Source organism: Heptranchias perlo, chromosome 27 (assembly GCF_035084215.1).
Source record: "Heptranchias perlo isolate sHepPer1 chromosome 27, sHepPer1.hap1, whole genome shotgun sequence".
NCBI classification, from domain to species: domain Eukaryota; kingdom Metazoa; phylum Chordata; class Chondrichthyes; order Hexanchiformes; family Hexanchidae; genus Heptranchias; species Heptranchias perlo.
In genome coordinates, this window is record NC_090351.1 from 27,551,931 (window position 1) to 27,577,448 (window position 25,518).

At 42.7% G+C, this 25,518-nt stretch overlaps 1 protein-coding gene across 11 annotated transcripts in view; it reads right to left on the minus strand.

The window, feature by feature from the left end:
* The window catches only part of LOC137344484 (complement decay-accelerating factor, GPI-anchored-like), a 56,713-nt gene that overhangs the window by 7,941 nt on the left and 23,254 nt on the right, over nucleotides 1–25,518 (minus strand). For 3 of the 11 annotated variants that reach the window (XR_010968368.1, XM_068007488.1, XM_068007479.1), the window contains 8 exons: nucleotides 24,768–24,908; nucleotides 22,765–22,911; nucleotides 19,919–20,059; nucleotides 17,916–18,062; nucleotides 15,588–15,728; nucleotides 13,588–13,734; nucleotides 7,549–7,593; nucleotides 6,613–6,685 (listed from right to left, as the gene is read on the minus strand). Coding sequence is in view for 10 of the 11 variants with exons in the window: in XM_068007488.1 (XP_067863589.1) it covers nucleotides 6,613–6,685; nucleotides 7,549–7,593; nucleotides 13,588–13,734; nucleotides 15,588–15,728; nucleotides 17,916–18,062; nucleotides 19,919–20,059; nucleotides 22,765–22,911; nucleotides 24,768–24,908 (982 nt within the window). In the remaining variant the exon portion in view is untranslated. Of the gene's footprint in view, nucleotides 1–3,176; nucleotides 4,929–6,612; nucleotides 6,686–7,548; nucleotides 7,594–13,587; nucleotides 13,735–15,587; nucleotides 15,729–17,915; nucleotides 18,063–19,918; nucleotides 20,060–22,764; nucleotides 22,912–24,767; nucleotides 24,909–25,518 lie in introns of those variants that run through there. The other 8 variants (XM_068007480.1, XM_068007486.1, XM_068007483.1 and 5 more) reach the window with 8 other exon arrangements.

Here is a 25,518-nt window from a genome sequence, read left to right on the forward strand (position 1 = left end):
GTTGGGAGGGGTTGCAGTTGACAGAGAGGTGCAGGTCGTCCCAGCACAAGGGCTGAGAAGGACAGCGGGCACTCTGTCTTGTGAAGAAGAGCTATACAAAATATGGAGGGAATTAAAATATTTGCAATCCAAACATCACTAATTTCAACACCAGATTTGCATCAATACTTCTAGTGTTGCACTGCTGATGATCTGCAGAGCTGAATCTGCCTGAATTTTCAGGGTCAGCTCATTTGCATAGCCACTGGAGGATCTCCAGCACAAATCCCATGTAGCCTTCACTTAATTCGTTCAGTCTTGTTGCAGAAAAAAATTGCACACAATGTCTGCGAGAGGCAGAGGGGAATAACAGCCAACTCCAATGTGGAGTTGTTCGGGACTCATCTCTTGCTGTAGGAGATGGTGAGGTTGGGGTCACAGTACTAGTGCCAGCTTAGTAGCTGCATACATACACAATTGTTAGTGACATCCCTGTGAAGCAGCACGCAACCACAAGGTTCCATATCCTTCTCTGTCTCCTGAATCCCGAAGAGTAATCTTCATCCATTCTTAGCATGTATCCAACGTTCCTGCATATCTACCACAGCAATGGGGGCCAGAGGATGAGAAGGAGGAGGGATGAAACTTCTTGGTTGTCATCCTGATGAGGAGGAGGTTGAAAAAGAGTGAGGCAGTCCAGGTCAAGCCCACCTGTCACTTAATGAACTTTCCTGCCAATCTACCAAAGCAATGGGGGCCAGGGATCAGGAGGAGGGATGGAACTTCTGCGTCATCTGTGAGGATAAGTTAATCAACCAAGATTCTACTTCTGAATCACTTGCTTTTTCACTACCATGCACCAGATTGGATATTTTTACCATGGGGAATTAGATAGTGTTAGTGTATATGTGAAACTGGGTGATTTACAGAGCATGAGGGAGATAGAAGAATGGGGAATGGGTGAGCAGGTGTCACCAACCCAACATAGGCCGAAAAGAAGGCTTCAGGTTCATCAGACCCAGGACTCACCTTAAAAGAAGGATGTTTAAAGAACAGTACACCTACGTTCAAGCTCTGAGATCAGTCTCCGACAATGTGTTGCAGCTGACAGCTGTGATGGTGGAATGTACAGCTCTCATTTCCAGCAAACATACGAAACACACAAAAAAGATGGACAGAAAAAGACCACCTGCTCCATCAAGTCTGTCCCATTTAGCCATATTACAGATAGACAACATGCCACCCAATGCTCCTCATCCACAAGCAGCAATGTAATTGCTGGGAGAGGCAAAAAAGATTTTTTTTTAAACTTGAGGTCAATTCAAGGAGAAAAGAATCCTGGGAAATTCTTCTTTAACCCCAAACCCTATCAAAGTCAAGTTCCAGGAGATAATGATGACAATGAGGTACATTACTCAACATCCCAACTACCTTTAGTAGAGATATCAGCCTCCTCCAGGAACTTGTCCAGCTCCCTTTTAAATGTTTGCAGCAAATTTGCATCCATTACACAAACTGCTAATTGATTATAAATGTCAATGAAAAAGCTCCTGATGTCCAACCTAATTCTATGCTTAAGTTACTTGTATGCATAGCCCCTTGTTCTCCCTAACTTATCCAATTTAATAACACAGTCTCGTCCCTTCGTTATTTTGAATACTTCAATTAAGTCTCCCTAAAGTCTATGTCTAGCGTAAAACTCCATCATAAGGTCAGAAATGGTGATGTTCGCTGATGATTGCACAGTGTTCAGTTCCATTCGCAACCCCTCAGATAATGAAGCAGTCCGTGCCCACATGCAGCAAGACCTGCACGCCATCCAGGCTTGGACTGATAAGTGGCAAGTAAGATTTGCGCCAGACAAGTGCCAGGCAATGACCATCTCCAACAAGAGAGTCTAACCACCTCCCCTTGACATTCAACGGCATTACCATCGCCGAATCCCCCACCATCAACATCCTGGGGGTCACCATTGACCAGAAACTTAACTGGACCAGCCACATAAATACTGTGGCTACAAGAACAGGTCAGAGGCTGGGTATTCTGTGACGAGTGACTCACCTCCTGACTCCCCAAAACCTTTCCACCATCTACAAGGCACAAGTCAGGTGTGTGATGGAATACTCTCCACTTGCCTGGACGAGTGCAGCTCCAACAACACACAAGATGCTCGACACCATCCAGGACAAAGCAGCCCGCTTGATTGGCACCCCAGCCACCACCCTAAACATTCACTCCCTCCACCACCGGCGCACTGTGGCTGCAGTGTGTACCATCCACAGGATGCACTGCAGCAACTCGCCAAGGCTTCTTCGACAGCACCTCCCAAACCCACGACCTCTACCATCTAGAAGTACAAGGGCAGCAGGCACATGGGAACACCACAACCTGCACGTTCCCCTCCAAGTCGCACACCATCACAACTTGGAAATATGTCGCTGTTCCTTCATCGTCGCTGGGTCAAAATCCTGGAACTCCTTACCTAACAGCACTGTGAGAGAACTTTCACCACATGGACTGCAGCAGTTCAAGAAGGCGGCTCACCGCCACCTTCTCAAGGGCAACTAGGGATGGGCAATAAATGCTGGCCTTGCCAGAGACACCCACATCCCATGAATGAATAAAAAGATAGTCCCAGATCCCTGAGGCCTTTGCAATAGCTAAGGATTTTTAAAGTAGGTACTAGCATTGACTGCTGCTCTGGTGGCAGTGGGCACAGATTAGGCAGTATCTTGCTTACTAGCTTTGAGGCCCTGGAGGAATGGGTTGCAAGCTGCTATCTCTCAGGACTTTCAGGATTTGATAGCTGCCATTAGATCAGCCAGTCCAAGGGCCAGTGGATTGGTGCTGGCCAGAGGTGACCTACCTGAGACTGTCGTGTCTCAAGATAGCAGAATATGTCAAGCCTCCAGCCTTTCTCCTCGGAGTACTGCACCAGTGGCACATTGTAAGAACGCTGGGTTTTGGTAGTCCCAACGAATATATGTCAAGGAATCAGACAAAGCCTTAAACTCCTCGCCTTTCCCCTCACCAAAGAGCCGTTGTGGAGTTTACTGTCCAGTTTTAGGTCTAGGAGTGAGTTTGGATTAAATTTTAAGTTTAGTTTTCAACTCTTGATTAGGATACCCACAGCTGCTGAGTAAAAGAATGAACTCTTTCTTACCAAATCATCAAAGACAGTGTCAGAGAGTCAGTCATGCACTATAGGAATATTTATTCAGAGTAGTCAGAGTTATCTAACAGTTGAATAGAAAATCATTAATGGACAGTTACTTAACAAAGTCGCCAAGGATTCATGGGCAATTCAGTATATCAGTGTAAATCAGCCTCAATGGACACCGAGTATTAATTATAGCAATGAACAGAGTCTGAGATGGCAAATTGGTGAGATTATCAATTGGATAGATTATCATCTAGATATTGGTGATTAATAATGTTCCAGAGCTTACATGACCTCATCCTTATGAGCAAAACAGTTGAGTCAATCTCATTCCTAACTCATTTGGCAACCGCTGTATCTTGTATCTTGTATTTCTCATTCTAACTTGCCTCTAGTGTATTGTGAGAGTAGAAAAAGAAATTTGGGGCTGCAGCACCATTATTTCTGAATTTGGTGGTTGGGGACTTGACGGGGAATGGTTTGTCCAGGAAGGCAGAGTGTGGAAAAATTTAAGGGTACTAGTTCATTTGCTGATCAGATGAGCTGTAGAATCTTCTACAGCCCTATATTTTTATTTATTTTTTGTGCAGCCAGAAGAAGCATTCAGCGCATCATGCCTGCACTAGTTCTCTGAAAGATCTAACCATTCAGTCCTATTTCCCTGGCCTTTTAAGTGTTTCTGTTAAATATGTTAACATAATTCACCACCATATATTTAAATGGGCTTCAAAATTTGCAATGAAGTGACATTAACTCTATAGACCAGATTTTGTGTGGCTCCATGTCACTGGCAGGGCCTTGCAAACTGCAAGAGTTTATCCCTAAACCAGGCCCGGGATATCATGCAGCCGAATCCTAACACACCTGATTGTGCAAGGCACTTAATTAAGGCCTATGCTTCAGGCATGCACAGGTCTCGTAAACATAAATAAATTAGACCAATCTCGAGCATATTTTGGAACATCAGTCGAGGCTCACTACTCGACAGTGACCTTGCCCATTAAAATCTATTTGCATCATGGCAGTAGTCAGTAGGACAGCTTATTTGTCCATACTAAAAGCGTGCGTCATGGGAATTTAGGGAACATTATTGCTAAACCTGTATGGTTGCCACAAGCTTTTTCTAAGGTTTGTATTTCTTTGCATAGTTTTCATGATCTTCAAAGTGCTGAACTTGTTCCACTCTTGGAATTTGGCCAGTGCCGCATTTCTCCTTAAAGGGAAACTACCTGTCGGATCCAAATTGCCACTGATCCCTTGCCAGAATTTGCACACCCCAGTCAGGTTTGTCAATCTCTCTGGGCAAGCTTTCTCTATGCCTGTAACCTATTCAAAATAGGGGGTACAGCTCATATCACAAAATGCAGCGGGGGGTGCGGCTCACTCCCCGCCCATACTTTGGGCCAGCACAACCCCATTTTTGCCAGGATCGCAAAATCGGGGCTTATATTTACATTATCGTTTCTGAGTGTCAACGGTACTTCTAAATTTCTTAAAGCAATTCCCACTAAAAATTCATTTTTGAGCAAAGAAATTTCAACTAATATTATTTTTGCATGTGGACTCCAATGTTCTAGAAGTAGCAATAATATCACACGGCTTTCCAATTCCACTCTGTTGCCATAGAAAACTTTACAAAGTTGAACCATTGAACTGAAATTTTTTTTCCTCCAAGGTTGAAAGCACTATTAACCTAAAACTACTGCATTTTCAATTTCTGATGAGTTTAATTGTTGGTAGTTCAGTATCATCGTGAAATTCTGGAACTTGACTCCCCGTCTTATAGGATCTAAATAGAAAGGAAGAAATGGTAAAACAAACAGAAAGGTAGCATATGATGAACATGTGAACTAGTAAAAGCTTTCTAAAAAATGGTGAAAAGGTACAATACAATACAAAGTACAATAAATGCAGTACAAACGTACCAGTACAATAGTGATACTTGTAGTATTACAACTGACCTTTCAGCTATTTTATATTGCAGGGTCTCAGGAGAGCAACCTGAGTGCACCACTCTCCTGTATTTACATCTCAACAGTGCAGCCAGTGTCCCTCTATGGCAGCTGCAAAATGGATCCTGGTGTTTTGCATTGGCACAGACAGGCTCTGACAGTTCAGCTAGTATGTGAGTGCAAAGTACTAGCGCCATGACGTCAGGCACAAGTGATGTTGTGACGGCAGCACAGAGAAATCCCACATGCATATATGTGTTGACTTCCTAGTAGGATCACAATGACATTGCAGTGCCACCTATACTGGTCCCAGCAGGAATGGAGGCAGTCAGGAATACTTGATATGAAGAGACTTCTGAACCATCAGTCCTGAAATGTGTGCAGCATTTAGCTTTCAGTTGCCACTGTCTGTGCAAGACCTCAGCACAAGAATAATATAAGAACAGCTTCTCTGTAAGTCTGATTACCCAAATATATAAACAATGGCTAAAGTGCTGAACATTCCAAATCTATTTGAGCAAATGAGGCAGCATCTGTGGAGAAAGAAATATAGTTAATGTTTCAGGTCGAAGTCCTTTCGTTAGAACTGGAAGATGTTTCTTCTCGTTCTGACGAAAGATCTTCATGCTGAAATGTTAACTGTTTCTTTCTCCACAGATGCTGCCTCACTTGCTGAACTTTTCCAGCATTTTCTGTTTTAATTTCAGATTTCCAGCATCCGCAGTATTTTGCTTTTGATTCCATTCTAATTCTTGTCTCAGCAGCCATTCTTATCCAACTGTTTTGTGATGCAAATTAATTTAATACTTAAGAAAAAGTGCATCACTGAAAAAAAAAAATCAAATTATTATTATCTTCTCAATGTTGTCCATAAGGTGAACAAGTCCAGCAGAGCATCCGGGGCAATGATTTCATCCAATAGTCCGGACTAAACTTTTGATGTAAACCATCAATATGGAATCATAGGGATCCAACCACTGAGGTAACACCAACTTGCATTTATGTAGCACTTCTCATGTGCAGGAAAATTTCTCAGAATAATTTACAGTAAGGCTGAAAGGGATACAATGGACACAGATGTTGCTAATGGTAATGGAGCAGATGTTGGGGATTAAGCTGAGCCCAGGGTTGAGCAAGATGCCATGGTTCTGCACTTCCAGATTCAGCATAGTGGCCAAGGAGGTTGATGTACTTGAGCCTAGTGGTTGAAGTTGTGAGATTGTACGTAGGGGAGCTGCAGGTCAGGCGAATGCTCAGCTAGCAGGGCCACCTGATTTTGTTGCAGGAGTAATGGAGGTGAGTGTTCCTGTGGAGAGGACTGAGACAAGTATCAAGTGGGGGGGAGAGGCAGAGTAATCAGTAGTTTACAGTACTAAAAGATGCTCAATTATCTGCCAATTTCTATTGTCTGCCATGACAACTCAATTATGGTGGGTCGTTGAGTTTCCACTGTATTTACATAATCTGAGTTTACAAAAATAACACTGAGAAATATAAATATAAAAGAAGTTCTACACTCACCCATATTTTCTTCTGTCCGTAAGAACCTTGATTATAGCTAATCCTGCACCCAAAATGGCACCAGGGATGACTCCTGAAACCAGTACAATAAGATAAAGATGAGATCAGAACAAAAAAAATGTACTTACCATACTGTGATTTTTACTGAACCACCAAAAAAATGAGCAGTCTGAGGAAAATTTGGATGCTGACATATGCCTTTCCTTCATTGTCCAGCTCAATGGGACTGCCCTCGCTTGGTTCCACCCTGACCTATCTGATCATTGCCAACAATGGCTTCTCTTCCCCCCTACCCCCTTCACCGCACCGTTACCTCTGGAGTCCCTGAAGCATCTATCCTTGGCCCCCTCCTCTTCCTCACTACATGCTGACCCATAGTAACATCATCTGCAGACATGATGTATGCTGACAACACCCGGCTCTATCTCTCCACCATCTCTTTTGGCCCCTCCACTGCCTTTGTGCTGTCAGATTGCATGTCTGGTATAGAGTCTCAGATGAGCCGAGATTTCTTCCAGTTAAATTTTGGGAAGACTGAAGCCATCGTCTCCCACCCCTCACCACTGTGTCAGGCTGAACCAGACTATTTGCAATCTCAGTGCCCTATTTGACTCCGAGCTGAGATTCGGATCCCTTACACTCTCCATCACAAAGACTGCCTATTTCCACTTCCATAAGCTCGCCTATCTCGGCCCCTGCTTCAGCCCATCTTTCTGCTGCAACCCTCATCCGTGCCTTTGTCAACGCGAGACTTGAATATTCCAATCCTCTCCAAGCCAACCTCCCGTCTCCACCTTCTTCACCTCATCCAAAACTCTGCTGCCCATATCCTATCATGCATCAGGTCCAGCTACATACATCATTCACAAAACAGATTCTTATTAATTACTGTATTTTTTAAGCAATTCTTCAAGTAGTTCCCACTATTACACTTACCACCATATAGCCAATACGTCCAGTTTTCATTAGAGGAAACTGCAACTATCAGGGAAAAAGTACAGGACTTTAGGAACCATCTTACTGAATTCATTCCTGCCTTTACAATGCAAATAGACTGTGATTACAATTTAAATAATGGAAAAGCTGCATTGTTCACAATTGCATTTCACCTGCAAACAAGGAACAACTGGGCAAATTGCTAGTGAAAAATCAGATTCTTATTGTGAGTAGTGTTGAATGTACCTAATTTTTGGTGTTAAAGATTGAGATTTAGAAGTGCATGGCCCGAAAATTGCTCTGAAAATAACGGCGATCCTAACAGGGCTCATCATTATTTCAGGGCAAATGGAAGAGCAACTTCAGGCAAGTGCACATGCATAGTCAAATGCGGAAATCCGGAAGTTCCTCTACCAGATGCCCTGCTCCTCTGAAAGCTGCGCGGGAAGGAGATCTCGCCAACTGGCTCCCTGTTGAAATGGCTTCAATGGCATGAAGTTGCTCTCCTGCCCAGCTGGAAACAAATGATTTTCGCCAGAGAAAGATACGTCCATTTTTTTTTAGTCTAACCAAAATTTTAACAGCGTGGTAAATCTTAAAGACTGCCAAACAACCTCCCTGGTACTGAAAATTTACTTTTATAAGCGTCGAGTCTCATTCTTTCAAAATTTACTTGTTGGACATTTTTTTTTTAATTAAATTTTTATTTTTTTTACTTTTTCTTTCTGGCTCTTTTATCTCTGTCTTTTCATTCAATATTTCTTACCCTCTCTTTATTTTGTCTTCTGCAACTGATTATACATTGAATTTACTATTCTAATACTTCCTGGTTCTGTGTCTGCGCAGCTTGTTAACGATGCTTCAATCTGATTGATCAAGGGGATACACAGTTCCTTTCCCCACTCACACAGCTTACAGATGCTGGGGAGAGGATGCTGTGCTTTCTTTGGCTCCCCATTGCAAGAATTTGGCGCCCAAAAGCCCATGAATAGTTTGTGGGTAAGTTTAAATCTAACAGGCGGCAGGCGCCGTTCGTTCACCGCTCAGCGCAAAATCTGTGCCCTCATACTTTGGCTATTTATTGCATTGATACTTCTGCTTTCTCCACAATGGGAATGCAGCGTGGAGATTTACTCATCAACCTGAACAAAACTGTTTGCAGGAGTTTGCCAGGTCATTGAACAAACATTGTCCTATGGGATTTTAATTTATTATCCAAAGTTTCTATGAAACGGAAAAATGTTATTTTTATGACAAATCTGATGTCCATTAGTAGATCATGAGGAAATGACTTCAATATCATAAAACAAGTGTGTCGTTAATTTCTTTTTCTCCACTTGCTCAATGCTATTAGCCAAATATAACAACTACTGTTCAATAGGTGGAGTATACTGCATTCACAAATATCTATTTCGCACCACTTCATAAAAATCAAGTTGTGGCTCCCCTTAATGGGTTGGCAGCTATTTTCCAGTCTGTCCTCCTGGAAGTGCATGTGTTGACATAGGTGAGGACACGGTCAGGAACCCTGTAATGCCCTCCACAATCGACCAGCCTCCTAGCACTACCTGTCAAGGCTCAGTCATGCATAACGGCTATTTTAGTGAGGTAACAAGGTGACTGGTGTTATTGGAATCATGCGCCGACATCTTGGCAGAGATGGAGAAGGGAGAAAATCGTTGAGGAAATTTGTCTGTGGGGTAACTTTTTCTGCTCATTGAGGTGAGGCATGTCAATGCTGGGGACAGAAATTGCTTTCTTACTTGACAGCCCGTCAAGTACTCCTTGGTCAGGTATAGCACAAGATGAATGCAAAGTAAAGTTCCCTCCCCTTTACTCCTATAATATACTTAACCCCACTACCCCAGAGATTGCCCCCTATTTCATCAGTGTGAATTATTTCGATTTGTTTCACCAGTCATCCCTATGTCTATAAAGATGGCTGCCAATCATAGAATCATAGTATCTTACAGAACAGGAAGAGGCCATTCGGCCCGTTGTGCCTGTGCCAGCTCTTGGACAAAGCTATCCAATTAGTCCCACTCCCCTGCTTTGTCCCCACAACCCTGCAAATTTCGCACCATCAAGTATTTATCCAATTCCCTTTTGAAAGATATGATTGAATCTGCTTTCACCACCCTTTCAGGCAGTGCATTCCAGATCATAATAATACTGGATAAAAATAATTCTCCTTATCTCACCTCTGGCTCATTTGCCAATAACCTTAAATCTGTGTCCTCTGGTTACTGACCCTTCAGCTAATGGAAACTGATTTTTCTTATTTACTCAATCAAGACCCTTCATGATTTTGATCACCTCTATTAAATCTCCCCTTAACCTTCTCTGCTGTAAGGAGAACAATCCCAGCTTCTCTAGTCTCTGCATGTAACTGAAGTCCCTCATACCTAGTACTGTTCTGGTAAATATCCTCTGCACCCACTCCAAGGCCTTGACATCCTTCAAAAAGTGTGGTGCCCAGAATTGGACACAAACTCCAGCTGAGGCCTAACCAGTGATTTATAAAGGTTTAGCATAACTTACTTGCTTTTCTACTCTATGCCTCTATTTATTAAGTCAAGGATCCCATATGCTTTTGTTAACAGCCTTATTAAGTTGTCCTGCCACCATCAAAGATTTCTGTATGCATACCCATAGGTCTCCCTGTTTTGCACCCCATTAAAATTGTATCATTTAGTTTATATTGCCTCTCCTCATTCTTCCTTCCAAAATGCATCACTTCACACGTCTCTCTTTAATTTCATCTGCCAAGTATCTGCCCATTTCACCAGTCTGTCTCTGTCTTTCTGATGTCTGCTACTATCCTCCTCGCAGTTTACTACTTTTCTGAGTTTCGTGTCAATGTTAGGGTAAATTCAGCAATCTCTTGTTCCCAGTGGAGAAACTCATTTGAGGGTAACACAGGTCAGACATAGGGCTACAATACGGTACTGCCAAATTCTCCAACTTCTACTGGGTGCATGATTGATCAATTTATCCTTTTGCGTCATTTTTTGCTACACACTCAGGATTTCAATCCATTCTCTACTGATGGAGGAAAATCTTCTTTCTACTGCCTGTAAGTCAACAATAATGACAAAGAAGAAATCACTGAGTAGGAGTTGGAGGAGTACATGCAAGAAGAGAATGATTTTCAAGTAGCTTTTGAAGGTGAGGAGAAATATAGCAAGGGGATGGAGGTTTAGGAAGAGAATTCCAGAGGACAGGAGCATGATGGCTGAGGGCACTGTCGGGGACGGTGGAGCATTGGGAAGGTTAGCTATGCCAGAGATGGAAAAGCAAAGGCTGAAAACAGAGAAGTAAGACTTGAGAAGCTTGCAGAGGTAAGGCATGGAGTGTTTGTAAATAAGAAAAGATAATTTTGAAATCAATGCATCGGAAGATGGTGAGCCCGTCAAGCTCATGGAGAATAACGGTGATACATGAACAGAATTCAGAATAAGATGTGGGCAATGGAGTTCTAAATTAAGTGAAATTTTCTCAGGTTGCAGCTTAGAGTGCTAGCAAGGAGAACCAGGAAGAAGTCAAGCCTGGAGGAGACAAAGATGTGATGAGAGTTTCGGCTGTGATGATGATAAAGTAGGGACAGAGAAGAGCAATGTTAGGGAAGTTTAGATAGGCAGTCTTGGTGATGGATAGGATGTGGGGTTTTAGGCTCAGAGTTCAACAGGGCACCATGGAGATACAATTTTGGATTCACTCTCAACGAGTAATAGAGGAGTGAAGTGGAACTGGGTGCTGGGATAGGGAGTTCCTGGCACAAGCCAAACAGGGCAGCTTCAGTCTTGCCAATATTAAGCTGGCGAAGAACCTGGCTCATATAGAAGGGGTAATATGGAAGGACTATTTAAAACTTGCTGTTCTCGCATATCTCCTTGTGGCAGAGGCAAAGGACTGGAAATAATTTATGGTCCACCTTTGGTTTAGGCAATGATATATTAGACTGGAGGACCAGAAGAAGTGGAAGACAAATAATTTACAGGTTAATACAGAATCAATGAAAACAATTCACACCTTTGCAGAAGCAGAAAAGGGGGCGTATGACAGATGCCAGGTTGATAATACAAGTGAAAACCAGGCTGAATATAGAAAGTTCAGAGGGGAAGTGAAAATGGAAATAAGAGGGGCAAAGAGAGAGTATGAGAATAGACTGGCAACTAACATAAAAGGGAATCCAAAAGTCTTCCAAAGGCATATAAATAGTAAGAGGAGGGGTAGGGCCCATTAGGGATCAAAAAGGAGACTTCTGCATGGAGGCAGAGGGCATGGCTGAGGTACTAAATGAGTACTTTGCACCTGTCTTTACCAAGGAAGAAGATGCCACCAAAGTCACAGTAAAAGAGGGGGTAGTTGTGATACTGGATGGGCTAAAAATTGATAAAGAGGAGGTACTTCAAGTGGATAAGTCACCAGGTCCGGATGGGATGCATCTTAGTTTGCTGAGGGAAGTAAGGGTGGAAATTGCAGAGGTACTGGCCATAATCTTCCAATCATCCTTAAATACAGGGGTGGTGCCAGAGGACTGGAGAATTGCAAATGTTACACCCTTGTTCAAAAAAGGGTGCAAGGTTAATCCCGGCAACTACAGGCCAGTCAGTTTAACCACGGTGCTGGGGAAACTTAGAAATGATAATCCGGGACAAAATTAACAGTCACTTGGACAAGTGTGGATTAATTAAGGAAAACCAGCACAGATTTGTTAAAGGCAAATCGTGTTTAACTAACCTGATTGAGTTTTTTGGTATGGTAACAGAGAGGGTTGATGAGGGCAATGCGGTTGATGTGGTGCATATCAAATTTCAAAAGGCATTTCATAAAGTGCCACATAATAGGCTTGTCAGCAAAGTTGAAGCCCATGGAATAAAAGGGGCAGTGGCAGCATGGATACAAAATTGGCAAAGTGACAGGAAACAGAGAGTAGTGGTGAACGGTGGTTTTTACGACTGGAGGAAGGTATACAGTGGTGTTCCCCAGGGGTCGGTACTAGGACCACTTCTTTTATTGATATATACTAATTACTTGGACTTGGGTGTACAGGGCACAATTTCAAAATTTACAGATGAAACAAAACTTGGAAGTGTAGTGAACAGTGAGGAGGATGGTGATAGACTTCAAGAGAACATAGACAGGCTGGTTGAATGGGCGGACGTGTGGCAGATGAAATTTATCGCAGAGAAGTGCGACTGTGGTCAGAAGAATCAGAGGCAATATAATCTAAAGGCTACAATTCTAAAGGGAGTGTCGGAGCAAAGAGACCTGGAGGTACATGTGCACAAATCACTGAAGTTGGCAGTGCAGGTTGAGAAAGCGGTTATAAAAGAACACGGGATCCTGTACTTTATAAATAGAGGCATAGAGTACAAAAGTAAGGAAGTTATGATGAACCTTTATAAAACACTGGTTTGGCCACAACTGGAGTATTGTGTCCAATTCAGGGCACCGAACTTAAAGAAGGACGTGACGGCCTTAGAGAGGGTGCAGAAAAGACTTACTAGAATTGTTTCAGGGATGACCGACTTCATCGTTACGTGGATAAACTGGAGAAGCTGGGGTTGTTCTCCTTAGAGCAGAGAAGGTTGAGAGGAGATTTGGTAGAGGTGTTCAAAATCATGAGAGGTCGAGACAGAGTAGATAGAGAGAAGTTGTTCCAATTGGCAGAAGGATCGAGAGCCAGAGGACACAGATTTAAGGTGATTGGCAAAAGAACCTAAGGCGACATGAGGAAAACCTTTTTTACACAGCGAGTGGTCATGATCTGGAATGCGCCGTCTGAAAGGGTGGTGGAGGTAGATTCATTCGTGGCTTTCAAAAGGGAATTGGATAAGTAGTAGAAGGAAAAAAATTGCACGACTTCACTGAAAGGGTAGGGGAGTGGGACTAGCTGGAATGCTCTTGTAGAGAGCCGGCACGGGATCGAGGGGCCGAATGGCCTCCTTCTGAACTGTAACCATTCTATGATTCTATGATTTATTTATCAGACTTCCTTTGCTATGTTTCATTCTACAAGAACTAGATACTCACGGATAAGAGGTGGCGAAAGCATTAGGCTCCTGTTAAAACTATTTGTAGGATTTGGGGAGCTGGTCAGAGATATTGTTTTATTTATTATTGTGTTTACAGTTGTGGTCATAGATGGACTTATTCGTCTTTCTCCATACTCAGTAGTATCTGAAATGTAACACAACATATACAAACTATAAGAAATGATCCAATCAACTTTTCTTTTTATTTCTTTACCCACCCCACCAGCAGGTGTTAACTCAATGCTGTGCTCAACTTCACAGCAACCAGGCACTCTCTGGTATTTGTTCTCAGGATGTGGGCGATGCTGGCAATGCCTCATTTGTTGTCCATCCCAAAGTGACTTTTTGTATCTGAGTGGCTTGCTAAGCCATTTCAGAAGAGATTAAGAATCAACCATGCAGTGTGGGACTGGAGTAACCTGTACGCAAGACCAGGTAGACTTGGCAGGTTCCATTTCCCCGAAGGATCATACCAAATACTAGGTCTTAAATCTGAGCTAATTATTAGATAAACTCTCAGCCATCAGGGAAGGAATTTTGATCAGTGCTTAATGTAGTATGAATTTATTTATCCAGATTTTGCTATCAATAATGATGAACAGCTACTGATGAAGAGGGATGAAAAGATTATGAAAAATTAAAAATGAAGGAGTTATTAAATACTAATTTTTAAGAAATTAAAATTGCATGAGAGAAGAAAGAGAAAGAAGAATAAATTGGCTCTGCAGAACTACCCAATCACCAGACGGACCTTGTAGCCAGAACATGAAACTACAGTATCATAGGATTTTCCCATTAATATCTAATCTATTAAAAACATGACAGGACAGGCGTGACAAGATGTGGACATGAATAGCATTAAACACCTCATAGATACTGTTGACATAGGATTTTTGAACGCAAAGATGACAGGACATACCGATTTCAATGATAAATAGATGTACATTCCTTCCATTTGCTGCCCTCTTGCCTGCACCAACTAGTGGTGCATTGAGGGGAGTCAGCGCCGTCTCCCCAAGAACATTTTCAATTTTCATTTTAAAGTGGTGCATTCTGGTTCATTTAAACACTTTCACCTTCTACTATTGACAGCTTTTTAATTTAAATACAGGAAAAATAAATGACGTTTCAGAAAACCAACCAGATTATCGACTCCCCAAAATCCATCTCAACACTTTCCGTTTAAAAGGCACTCGCCTCCCCCTACATAGTGGCACTTTCCCCTGACAGCCGTTGCTCCCACAGTTCCCAGCCACTGTATTCTCTGCAATCTTCCATCCTGTTCACAGAAGCTCTATATCACCTCCTACATTGATTGCCACTCATTTCCTCCCCTCTTTCATTTCAACCTGACATGCTTCTATCCGCTCTTCTCATTTCAAACAGGTGATCGTTTCCCTCTCCAATCCCGTTCATACAGACAGTTGTGTCCTTCTCCCCGCAATTCAACAACAACTTGCATTTATATAGCGCCTTGAACATAGTGAAGGGTACCAATGCACTTCACAGGAGCGTTATCAGTCAAAATTTGACACTGAACCACATAAGCAGATAATAGCACAGGTAACCAAAAGCTTGGTCAAAGAGGTAGGTTTTAAGGAGCGTCTTAAAGGAGGAGAGAGAGGTAGAAAGACAGTGAGGTTTAGGGAGGGAATTCCAGAGCTTGCAACCTAGGCGGCTGAAGGCATGGCCGCCTATCGTGGGGCAAAGGAAATCGGGGATACACAAGAGGCCAGAATTGGAGGAACGCAGAATTCTTGGAGGGCTGGAAGGCTGGATCAGGTTACAGAGATTGAAAGGGGCAAAGCCAGGAAGGAATCTGAACACAAGGATGGGAATTTTAAATTTGAGGCATTGCAAGACTGGGATCCAATGGAGGTCAGCGAGCACAGAGGTGATGGGAGAATGGGACTTGGTGAAAGTGGACATGCAGATACAGCCCACAAATGATGGCTGTCCAGAGAAAATTCAGATGGTTGACATGCAATGAATACCCACAGCCAAGAAGTGATGAAAGCAAATGGTTCCTGTCTCCATCATCTGTGGTAATGTAACTTGTCTGAGGTGTCGGTTCACGTATTTTGACGATTGTGCTGTTGGTAGAAGGAGCTGGAAGCTGTTCTTCAAGGTCAAGAAAAGCTGAAGTACAAAGTCACTGATTAAGCTTTTTATACAATGAGTGATTGTAATGACAGCCAGTGTATAAATAGGACAAACATATAGAGGGAGAAATTTAACCTGCACCAGTTTCTGGCACGAAATGGGCACACAACGCGAAGACATCGACCCAAAGCCTGATCGAAATTGAGCCTTGGGCCTCATCTGCATGAAACCGGAAAGCTGTGCACGCCAATGGTGCCTTAGGAATTTCGGCAGGCTCCGATGTCGAGCCAGCCAGCAGGTAGGTCCTGGGGGGAGTTGAAGTGGAGGGGCGGGGAAGCGAAGCGGAGGGAGGGGCAAGCCTGGGCCGACAGTGGCCTGCAGTAATTTTGTGGAACCAGGATGACCACTCCTGCTCCTCGTGACTCCACAGAAATGAAAGGATTAAAAATAATGTCCAACCTTTTTGTGAGCGGACTAACAGCACAGAATGAGACCATTCGGCCCATTATGCCCGTGCCAGATCTTTGACATAGCTATCCAATTAGTCCAACATCCCTGCTTTTTTCCCATAGCCATGCAATTTTTGCACCTTTAAGTATTTATCCAATTCCCTTTTGAAAGATACGATTGAATCTGCTTCCACCACCCTTTCAGGCAGTGCATTCCAGATCATAACACGCTGCATAAAAATAATTCTCCTCCTTGTTTAGCAAAACCTACTTGCTTGCTTTTGTACTCTCTGCCTCTATTTATAAAGTCAAGGATCCCGTATGCTTTTTTAACAGCCTTATTAACTTGTCCTGCCACCATCAAAGATTTCTGTACACAAACCCCAAGGTCTCCATGTTCCTGCACCCCCTTCAAAATTGTACCATTTAGTTTATATTGCCTCTCCTCATTCTTCCTTCCAAAATGCATCACTTCACACTTCTCTCTTTAATTTCATCTGCCAAGTATCTGCCCATTTCACCAGCCTGTCTCTGTTTTTCCAATGTCTGCTACTATCCTCCTCACAGTTTACTACTTTTCTGAGTTTTGTGTCAATGTTGTTCCCAGTGGAGAAACTCATTTGAGGGTAACACAGGTCAGACATAGGGCTACAATACAGTATTGCCAAATTCTCCAACTTCTACTGGGTGCATGATTAGTCAATTTACTCTTTTGTGTCATTTTTGCTACACACTCAGGATATAAATCCATTCCTCGACTGATGGAGGAAAATCTTCTTTCTACTGCCTGTAAAGTCAACAATAACAACAAAGAAGAAATCACTGAGTAGGAGTTGGAGGAGTACATGCTAGAAGAAAAAGATTTTCAAGCAGCATTTGAAGGTGAGGAGAAATGTAGCAAAGGGATGGAGGTTTAGGAAGAGAATTCCAGAAGACAGGAGCATGATGGCTGAAGGCTCTGTAGAGCTGTGGGAAGGTTAGCTGTGCCAGAGATGGAAAAGTAAAGGGAGCAAACAGAGAAGTAAGGCTTGAGGAGCTTGCAGAGGTACGGCATAGAGTGTTTGTAAATAAGAACAAATAATTTTGAAATCAATGCCTTGGAAGATGGTGAGCCCATCAAGCTCATGGAGAATAACGGTGAAACATGAGCAGAATTCAGAATAAGATGTGGGCAATGGAGCTCTAAATTAAGTGAAATTTTCTCAGGTTATAGCTTAGAGCACTAGCAAGGAGAACCTGGAAGAAGTCAAGCCTGGAGGAGACAAAGATGTGATGAGAGTTTCGGCTGTGACGAAGATAAGGTAGGCATATAGGCATTAGATAGGCAGTCTTGGTGATGGATAGGATGTGGGGTTTTAGACTCCGGGTTCAACAGGGCACCACGGATAGACAATTTTGGATTCACTCTCAACGAATAATAGAGGAGAGAGTGGAACTGGGCACTGGGATAGGGAGTTCCTGGCACAAGCCAAAGAGGGCAGCTTCAGTCTTGCCAAATATCAAGCTGGCGAAGAACCTGGCTCATATAGAAAAGGTAATATAGAAGTCTTAGTTAAAACTTGTTGCTCTCACATACATCCTTGTGGCAGAGGCAAACAACTGGAAATAATTTATGGTCCACCTTTGGTTTGGCAATGATATATTAGACTGGAGGACCAAAAGAAATGAAAGACAAATGATTTACAGGTTAATGCAGAATCACTGAAAACAAGTCACAGCTTCACTTATCAGACTTCCTTTGCTGTGTTTCGTTCTACAAGAACTAGATACTCACGGATAAGAGGTGCCGAAAGCATTAGGCTCCTGTTAAAACTATTTGTAGGACTTGGGGAGCTGGTCAGAGATATTGTTTTATTTATTATTGTGTTTACAGTTGTGGTCATAGATGGACCTGTTCGTCTTTCTCCATACTCAGTAGTATCTGAAATGTAACACAACATATACAAACTATAGGAAACGATCCAATCAACTTTTCTTTTTATTTCTTTACCCTCCCCTCCAGAAGGTGTTAACTCAATGCTGTGCTCAACTTCACAGCAACCAGGCACTCTCTGGTATTTGTTCTCAGGATGTGGGCGATGCTGGCAATGCCTCATTTGTTGTCCATCCCAAAGTGACTTTTTGTATCTGAGTGGCTTGCTAAGCCATTTCAGAAGAGATTAAGAATCAACCATACAATGTGGGACTGGAGTAACCTGTAGGCCAGACCAGGTAGGCTTGGCAGGTTCCATGTCCCCGAAGGATCATACCAAATACTAGGTCTGTAAATCTCAGCTAATTATTAGATAAACTCTCAGCCATCAGGGAAGGAATTTTGATCAGTGCTTAATGCAGTATGAATTTATTTATCCAGATCTTGCTATCAATAATGATGAACAGCTACTGATGAAGAGGGATGAAAAGATTATGAAAAATTAAAAATGAAGGAGTTATTAAATACTAATTTTTAAGAAATTAAAATTGCATGAGAGAAGAAAGAGAAAGAAGAATAAATTGGCTCTGCAGAACTACCCAATCACCAGACGGACCTTGTAGCCAGAACATAAAACTACAGTATCATAGGATTTTCCCATTAATATCTAATCTATTAAAAACGTGACAGGACAGGCGTGACAAGATGTGGACATGAATAGCATTAAACACCTCATAGACACTGTTGACATAGGATTTTTGAACGCAAAGATGACAGGACATACCGATTTCAATGATAAATAGATGTACATTCCTTCCATTTGCTGCCCTCTTGCCTGCACCAACTAGTGGTGCATTGAGGGGAGTCAGCGCCGTCTCCCCAAGAACATTTTCAATTTTCATTTTAAAATGGTGCATTCTGGTTCACTTTAAACCGTTTTACCCTTTACAATTGATAGCTTTTTAATTTAAAATACAGGAAAAATAAATGACGTTTCAGAAAACCAACCAGATTATCGACTCCCCAAAATCCATCTCAACACTTTCCGTTTAAAAGGCACTCGCCTCCCCCTACATAGTGGCACTTTCCCCTGACAGCCGTTGCTCCCACAGTTCCCAGACACTGTATTCTCTGCAATCTTCCATCCTGTTCACAGAAGCTCCATATCACCTCCTACATCGACTGCCACTCTCTTCCTCCCCTCTTTCATTTCAACCTGACATGCTTCTATCCGCTCTTCTCATTTCAAACAGGTGATCGTTTCCCCCTCCAATCCCTTTCATACAGACAGTTGTGTCCTTCTCCCCGCAATTCAACAACAACTTGCATTTATACAGCGCCTTGAACATAGTGAAGGGTATCAATGCTCTTCACAGGAGCGTTATCAGTCAAAATTTGACACCGAACCACATAAGCAGATAATAGCACAGGTGACCAAAAGCTTGGTCAAAGAGGTAGGTTTTAAGGAGCATCTTAAAGGAGGAGAGAGAGGTAGAAAGACAGTGAGGTTTAGGGAGGGAATTCCAGAGCTTGCAACCTAGGCGGCTGAAGGCATGGCCGCCTATCGTGGGGCAAAGGAAATCGGGGATACACAAGAGGCCAGAATTGGAGGAACGCAGAATTCTTGGAGGGCTGGAAGGCTGGATCAGGTTACAGAGATTGAAAAGGGCAAAGCCAGGGAGGAATCTGAACACAAGGATGGGAATTTTAAATTTGAGGCATGGCAAGACTGGGATCCAATGGAGGTCAGCGAGCACAGAGGTGATGGGAGAATGGGACTTGGTGAAAGTGGACATGCAGATACAGCCCACAAATGATGGCTGTCCAGTGAAAATTCAGATGGTTGACATGCAATGAATACCCACAGCCAAGAAGTGATGAAAGCAAATGGTTCCTGTCTCCATCATCTGTGGTAATGTAACTTGTCTGAGGTGTCGGTTCACGTATTTTGACGATTGTGCTGTTGGTAGAAGGAGCTGGAAGCTGTTCTTCAAGGTCAAGAAAAGCTGAAGTACAAAGTCACTGATTAAGCTTTTTATACAATGAGTGATTGTAATGACAGCCAGTGTATAAATAGGACAAACATATAGAGGGAGAAATTTAACCTGCACCAGTTTCTGGCACGAAATGGGAACACAACGCGAAGACATCGACCCAAAGCTTGATTGAAATTGAGCCTTGGGCCTCATCTGCATGAAACCGGAAAGCTGTGGACGCCAATCGTGCCTTAGGAATTTCGGCAGGCTCCGATGTCGAGCCAGCCAGCAGGTAGGTCCTGGGGGGAGTTGAAGTGGAGGGGCGGGGAAGCGAAGCGGAGGGAGGGGCAAGCCTGGGCCGACAGTGGCCTGCAGTAATTTTGTGGAACCAGGATGACCACTCCTGCTCCTTGTGACTCCACAGAAATGAAAGGATTAAAAATAATGTCCAACCTTTTTGTGAGCGGACTCCAGTGGTCCCTTTAAGGACCCAGGCATTTGTGTGAATAAGAATGACCTGCTGTTGCAAATGGGAAATGAAAACATTGTGATGTGTTTGTGGTTAGTTACCATTTTCACTCACCTGTAGAAGACTAACAATTGTACTGATCAAAAGATAGATAAGAGAATAAAAATGTAGGAATATTAAAGATTATTTAATTCACCTAACTTGCTCTGTCTTGAGGCCATATTTCATGACTCAGTATGAACATTCATCTTGTTCCTGCCCGAAGTTTATGTCCTTTCCACCTCTGGGGTCAGAAATCACCTTTTTCTTGAAAGCCCATGTCACCATCAAGTACTCCATGGTCAGGTATAGCACAAGATGAATGCAAAGTAAAGTTCCCTCTCCTTTACACCTACAATACACTTAACCCCCTACCCCAGAGATTGCCCCCTATTTCATCAGTGTGAATTATTATAATTTGTTTCACCAACAATCCCTATGTCTATAAAGATGGCTGCCAATCATAGAGTCATAGTATCTTACAGCACAGAAGGAGGCCATTCGGCCCATTATGCCCGTGCCAGATCTTTGACATAGCTATCCAATTAGTCCAACATCCCTGCTTTTTTCCCATAGCCATGCAATTTTTGCACCTTTAAGTATTTATCCAATTCCCTTTTGAAAGATACGATTGAATCTGCTTCCACCACCCTTTCAGGCAGTGCATTCCAGATCATAACACGCTGCATAAAAATAATTCTCCTCCTTGTTTAGCAAAACCTACTAGCTTGCTTTTGTACTCTATGCCTCTATTTATAAAGTCAAGGATCCCGTATGCTTTTTTAACAGCCTTATTAACTTGTCCTGCCACCATCAAAGATTTCTGTACACAAACCCCAAGGTCTCCATGTTCCTGCACCCCCTTCAAAATTGTACCATTTAGTTTATATTGCCTCTCCTCATTCTTCCTTCCAAAATGCATCACTTCACACTTCTCTCTTTAATTTCATCTGCCAAGTATCTGCCCATTTCACCAGCCTGTCTCTGTTTTTCCAATGTCTGCTACTATCCTCCTCACAGTTTACTACTTTTCTGAGTTTTGTGTCAATGTTGTTCCCAGTGGAGAAACTCATTTGAGGGTAACACAGGTCAGACATAGGGCTACAATACGGTATTGCCAAATTCTCCAACTTCTACTGGGTGCATGATTAGTCAATTTACTCTTTTGTGTCATTTTTGCTACACACTCAGGATATAAATCCATTCCTCGACTGATGGAGGAAAATCTTCTTTCTACTGCCTGTAAAGTCAACAATAACAACAAAGAAGAAATCACTGAGTAGGAGTTGGAGGAGTACATGCTAGAAGAAAAAGATTTTCAAGCAGCATTTGAAGGTGAGGAGAAATGTAGCAAAGGGATGGAGGTTTAGGAAGAGAATTCCAGAAGACAGGAGCATGATGGCTGAAGGCTCTGTAGAGCTGTGGGAAGGTTAGCTGTGCCAGAGATGGAAAAGTAAAGGGAGCAAACAGAGAAGTAAGGCTTGAGGAGCTTGCAGAGGTACGGCATAGAGTGTTTGTAAATAAGAACAAATAATTTTGAAATCAATGCCTTGGAAGATGGTGAGCCCATCAAGCTCATGGAGAATAACGGTGAAACATGAGCAGAATTCAGAATAAGATGTGGGCAATGGAGTTCTAAATTAAGTGAAATTTTCTCAGGTTATAGCTTAGAGCACTAGCAAGGAGAACCTGGAAGAAGTCAAGCCTGGAGGAGACAAAGATGTGATGAGAGTTTCGGCTGTGACGAAGATAAGGTAGGCATATAGGCATTAGATAGGCAGTCTTGGTGATGGATAGGATGTGGGGTTTTAGACTCCGGGTTCAACAGGGCACCACGGATAGACAATTTTGGATTCACTCTCAACGAATAATAGAGGAGAGAGTGGAACTGGGCACTGGGATAGGGAGTTCCTGGCACAAGCCAAAGAGGGCAGCTTCAGTCTTGCCAAATATCAAGCTGGCGAAGAACCTGGCTCATATAGAAAAGGTAATATAGAAGTCTTAGTTAAAACTTGTTGCTCTCACATACATCCTTGTGGCAGAGGCAAACAACTGGAAATAATTTATGGTCCACCTTTGGTTTGGCAATGATATATTAGACTGGAGGACCAAAAGAAATGAAAGACAAATGATTTACAGGTTAATGCAGAATCACTGAAAACAAGTCACAGCTTCACTTATCAGACTTCCTTTGCTGTGTTTCGTTCTACAAGAACTAGATACTCACGGATAAGAGGTGCCGAAAGCATTAGGCTCCTGTTAAAACTATTTGTAGGACTTGGGGAGCTGGTCAGAGATATTGTTTTATTTATTATTGTGTTTACAGTTGTGGTCATAGATGGACCTGTTCGTCTTTCTCCATACTCAGTAGTATCTGAAATGTAACACAACATATACAAACTATAGGAAACGATCCAATCAACTTTTCTTTTTATTTCTTTACCCTCCCCTCCAGAAGGTGTTAACTCAATGCTGTGCTCAACTTCACAGCAACCAGGCACTCTCTGGTATTTGTTCTCAGGATGTGTGCGATGCTGGCAATGCCTCATTTGTTGTCCATCCCAAAGTGACTTTTTGTATCTGAGTGGCTTGCTAAGCCATTTCAGAAGAGATTAAGAATCAACCATACAATGTGGGACTGGAGTAACCTGTAGGCCAGACCAGGTAGGCTTGGCAGGTTCCATGTCCCCGAAGGATCATACCAAATACTAGGTCTGTAAATCTCAGCTAATTATTAGATAAACTCTCAGCCATCAGGGAAGGAATTTTGATCAGTGCTTAATGCAGTATGAATTTATTTATCCAGCTCTTGCTATCAATAATGATGAACAGCTACTGATGAAGAGGGATGAAAAGATTATGAAAAATTAAAAATGAAGGAGTTATTAAATACTAATTTTTAAGAAATTAAAATTGCATGAGAGAAGAAAGAGAAAGAAGAATAAATTGGCTCTGCAGAACTACCCAATCACCAGACGGACCTTGTAGCCAGAATATAAAACTACAGCATCATAGGATTTTCCCATTAATATTTAATCTATTAAAAACGTGACAGGACAGGCGTGACAAGATGTGGACATGAATAGCATTAAACACCTCATAGACACTGTTGACATAGGATTTTTGAACGCAAAGATGACAGGACATACCGATTTCAATGATAAATAGATGTACATTCCTTCCATTTGCTGCCCTCTTGCCTGCACCAACTAGTGTTGCATTGAGGGGAGTCAGCGCCGTCTCCCCAAGAACATTTTCAATTTTCATTTTAAAATGGTGCATTCTGGTTCATTTTAAACTGTTTTACCCTTTACAATTGATAGTTTTTTAATTTAAAATACAGGAAAAATAAATGACGTTTCAGAAAACCAACCAGATTATCGACTCCCCAGAATCCATCTCAACACTTTCCGTTTAAAAGGCACTCGCCTCCCCCTACATAGTGGCACTTTCCCCTGACAGCCGTTGCTCCCACAGTTCCCAGACACTGTATTCTCTGCAATCTTCCATCCTGTTCACAGAAGCTCCATATCACCTCCTACATCGATTGCCACTCTTTTCCTCCCCTCTTTCATTTCAACCTGACATGCTTCTATCCGCTCTTCTCATTTCAAACAGGTAATCGTTTCCCCCTCCAATCCCTTTCATACAGACAGTTGTGTCCTTCTCCCCGCAATTCAACAACAACTTGCATTTATATAGCGCCTTGAACATAGTGAAGGGTATCAATGCACTTCACAGGAGCGTTATCAGTCAAAATTTGACACCGAACCACATAAGCAGATAATAGCACAGGTGACCAAAAGCTTGGTCAAAGAGGTAGGTTTTAAGGAGCATCTTAAAGGAGGAGAGAGAGGTAGAAAGACAGAGAGGTTTAGGGAGGGAATTCCAGAGCTTGCAACCTAGGCGGCTGAAGGCATGGCCGCCTATCGTGGGGCAAAGGAAATCGGGGATACACAAGAGGCCAGAATTGGAGGAACGCAGAATTCTTGGAGGGCTGGAAGGCTGGATCAGGTTACAGAGATTGAAAAGGGCAAAGCCAGGGAGGAATCTGAACACAAGGATGGGAATTTTAAATTTGAGGCATTGCAAGACTGGGATCCAATGGAGGTCAGCGAGCACAGAGGTGATGGGAGAATGGGACTTGGTGAAAGTGGACATGCAGATACAGTCCACAAATGATGGCTGTCCAGAGAAAATTCAGATGGTTGACATGCAATGAATACCCACAGCCAAGAAGTGATGAAAGCAAATGGTTCCTGTCTCCATCATCTGTGGTAATGTAACTTGTCTGAGGTGTCGGTTCACGTATTTTGACGATTGTGCTGTTGGTAGAAGGAGCTGGAAGCTGTTCTTCAAGGTCAAGAAAAGCTGAAGTACAAAGTCACTGATTAAGCTTTTTATACAATGAGTGATTGTAATGACAGCCAGTGTATAAATAGGACAAACATATAGAGGGAGAAATTTAACCTGCACCAGTTTCTGGCACGAAATGGGCACACAACGCGAAGACATCGACCCAAAGCCTGATCGAAATTGAGCCTTGGGCCTCATCTGCATGAAACCGGAAAGCTGTGGACAACAATTGTGCCATAGGAATTTCGGCAGGCTCCGATTGTTGAGCCAGCCAGCAGGTAGGTCCTGGGGGGAGTTGAAGTGGAGGGAGGGGCAAACCTGGGCCGACAGTGGCCTGCAGTAATTTTGTGGAACCAGGATGACCAATCCTGTTCCTCGTGACTCCACAGAAATGAAACAATTAAAAATAATCACCTACCTTTTTGTGAGCGGACTCCTGTGGTCCCTTTAAGGACCCAGGCATTTGAGTGAATAAGAATGACCTGCTGTTGCTAATGGGAAATGAAAACATTGTGATGTGTTTGTGGTTAGTTACCATTTTCACTCACATGTCGAAGACTAACAATTGTACTGATCAAAAGATAGATAAGAGAATAAGAATGTAGGAATATTAAAGACTATTTAA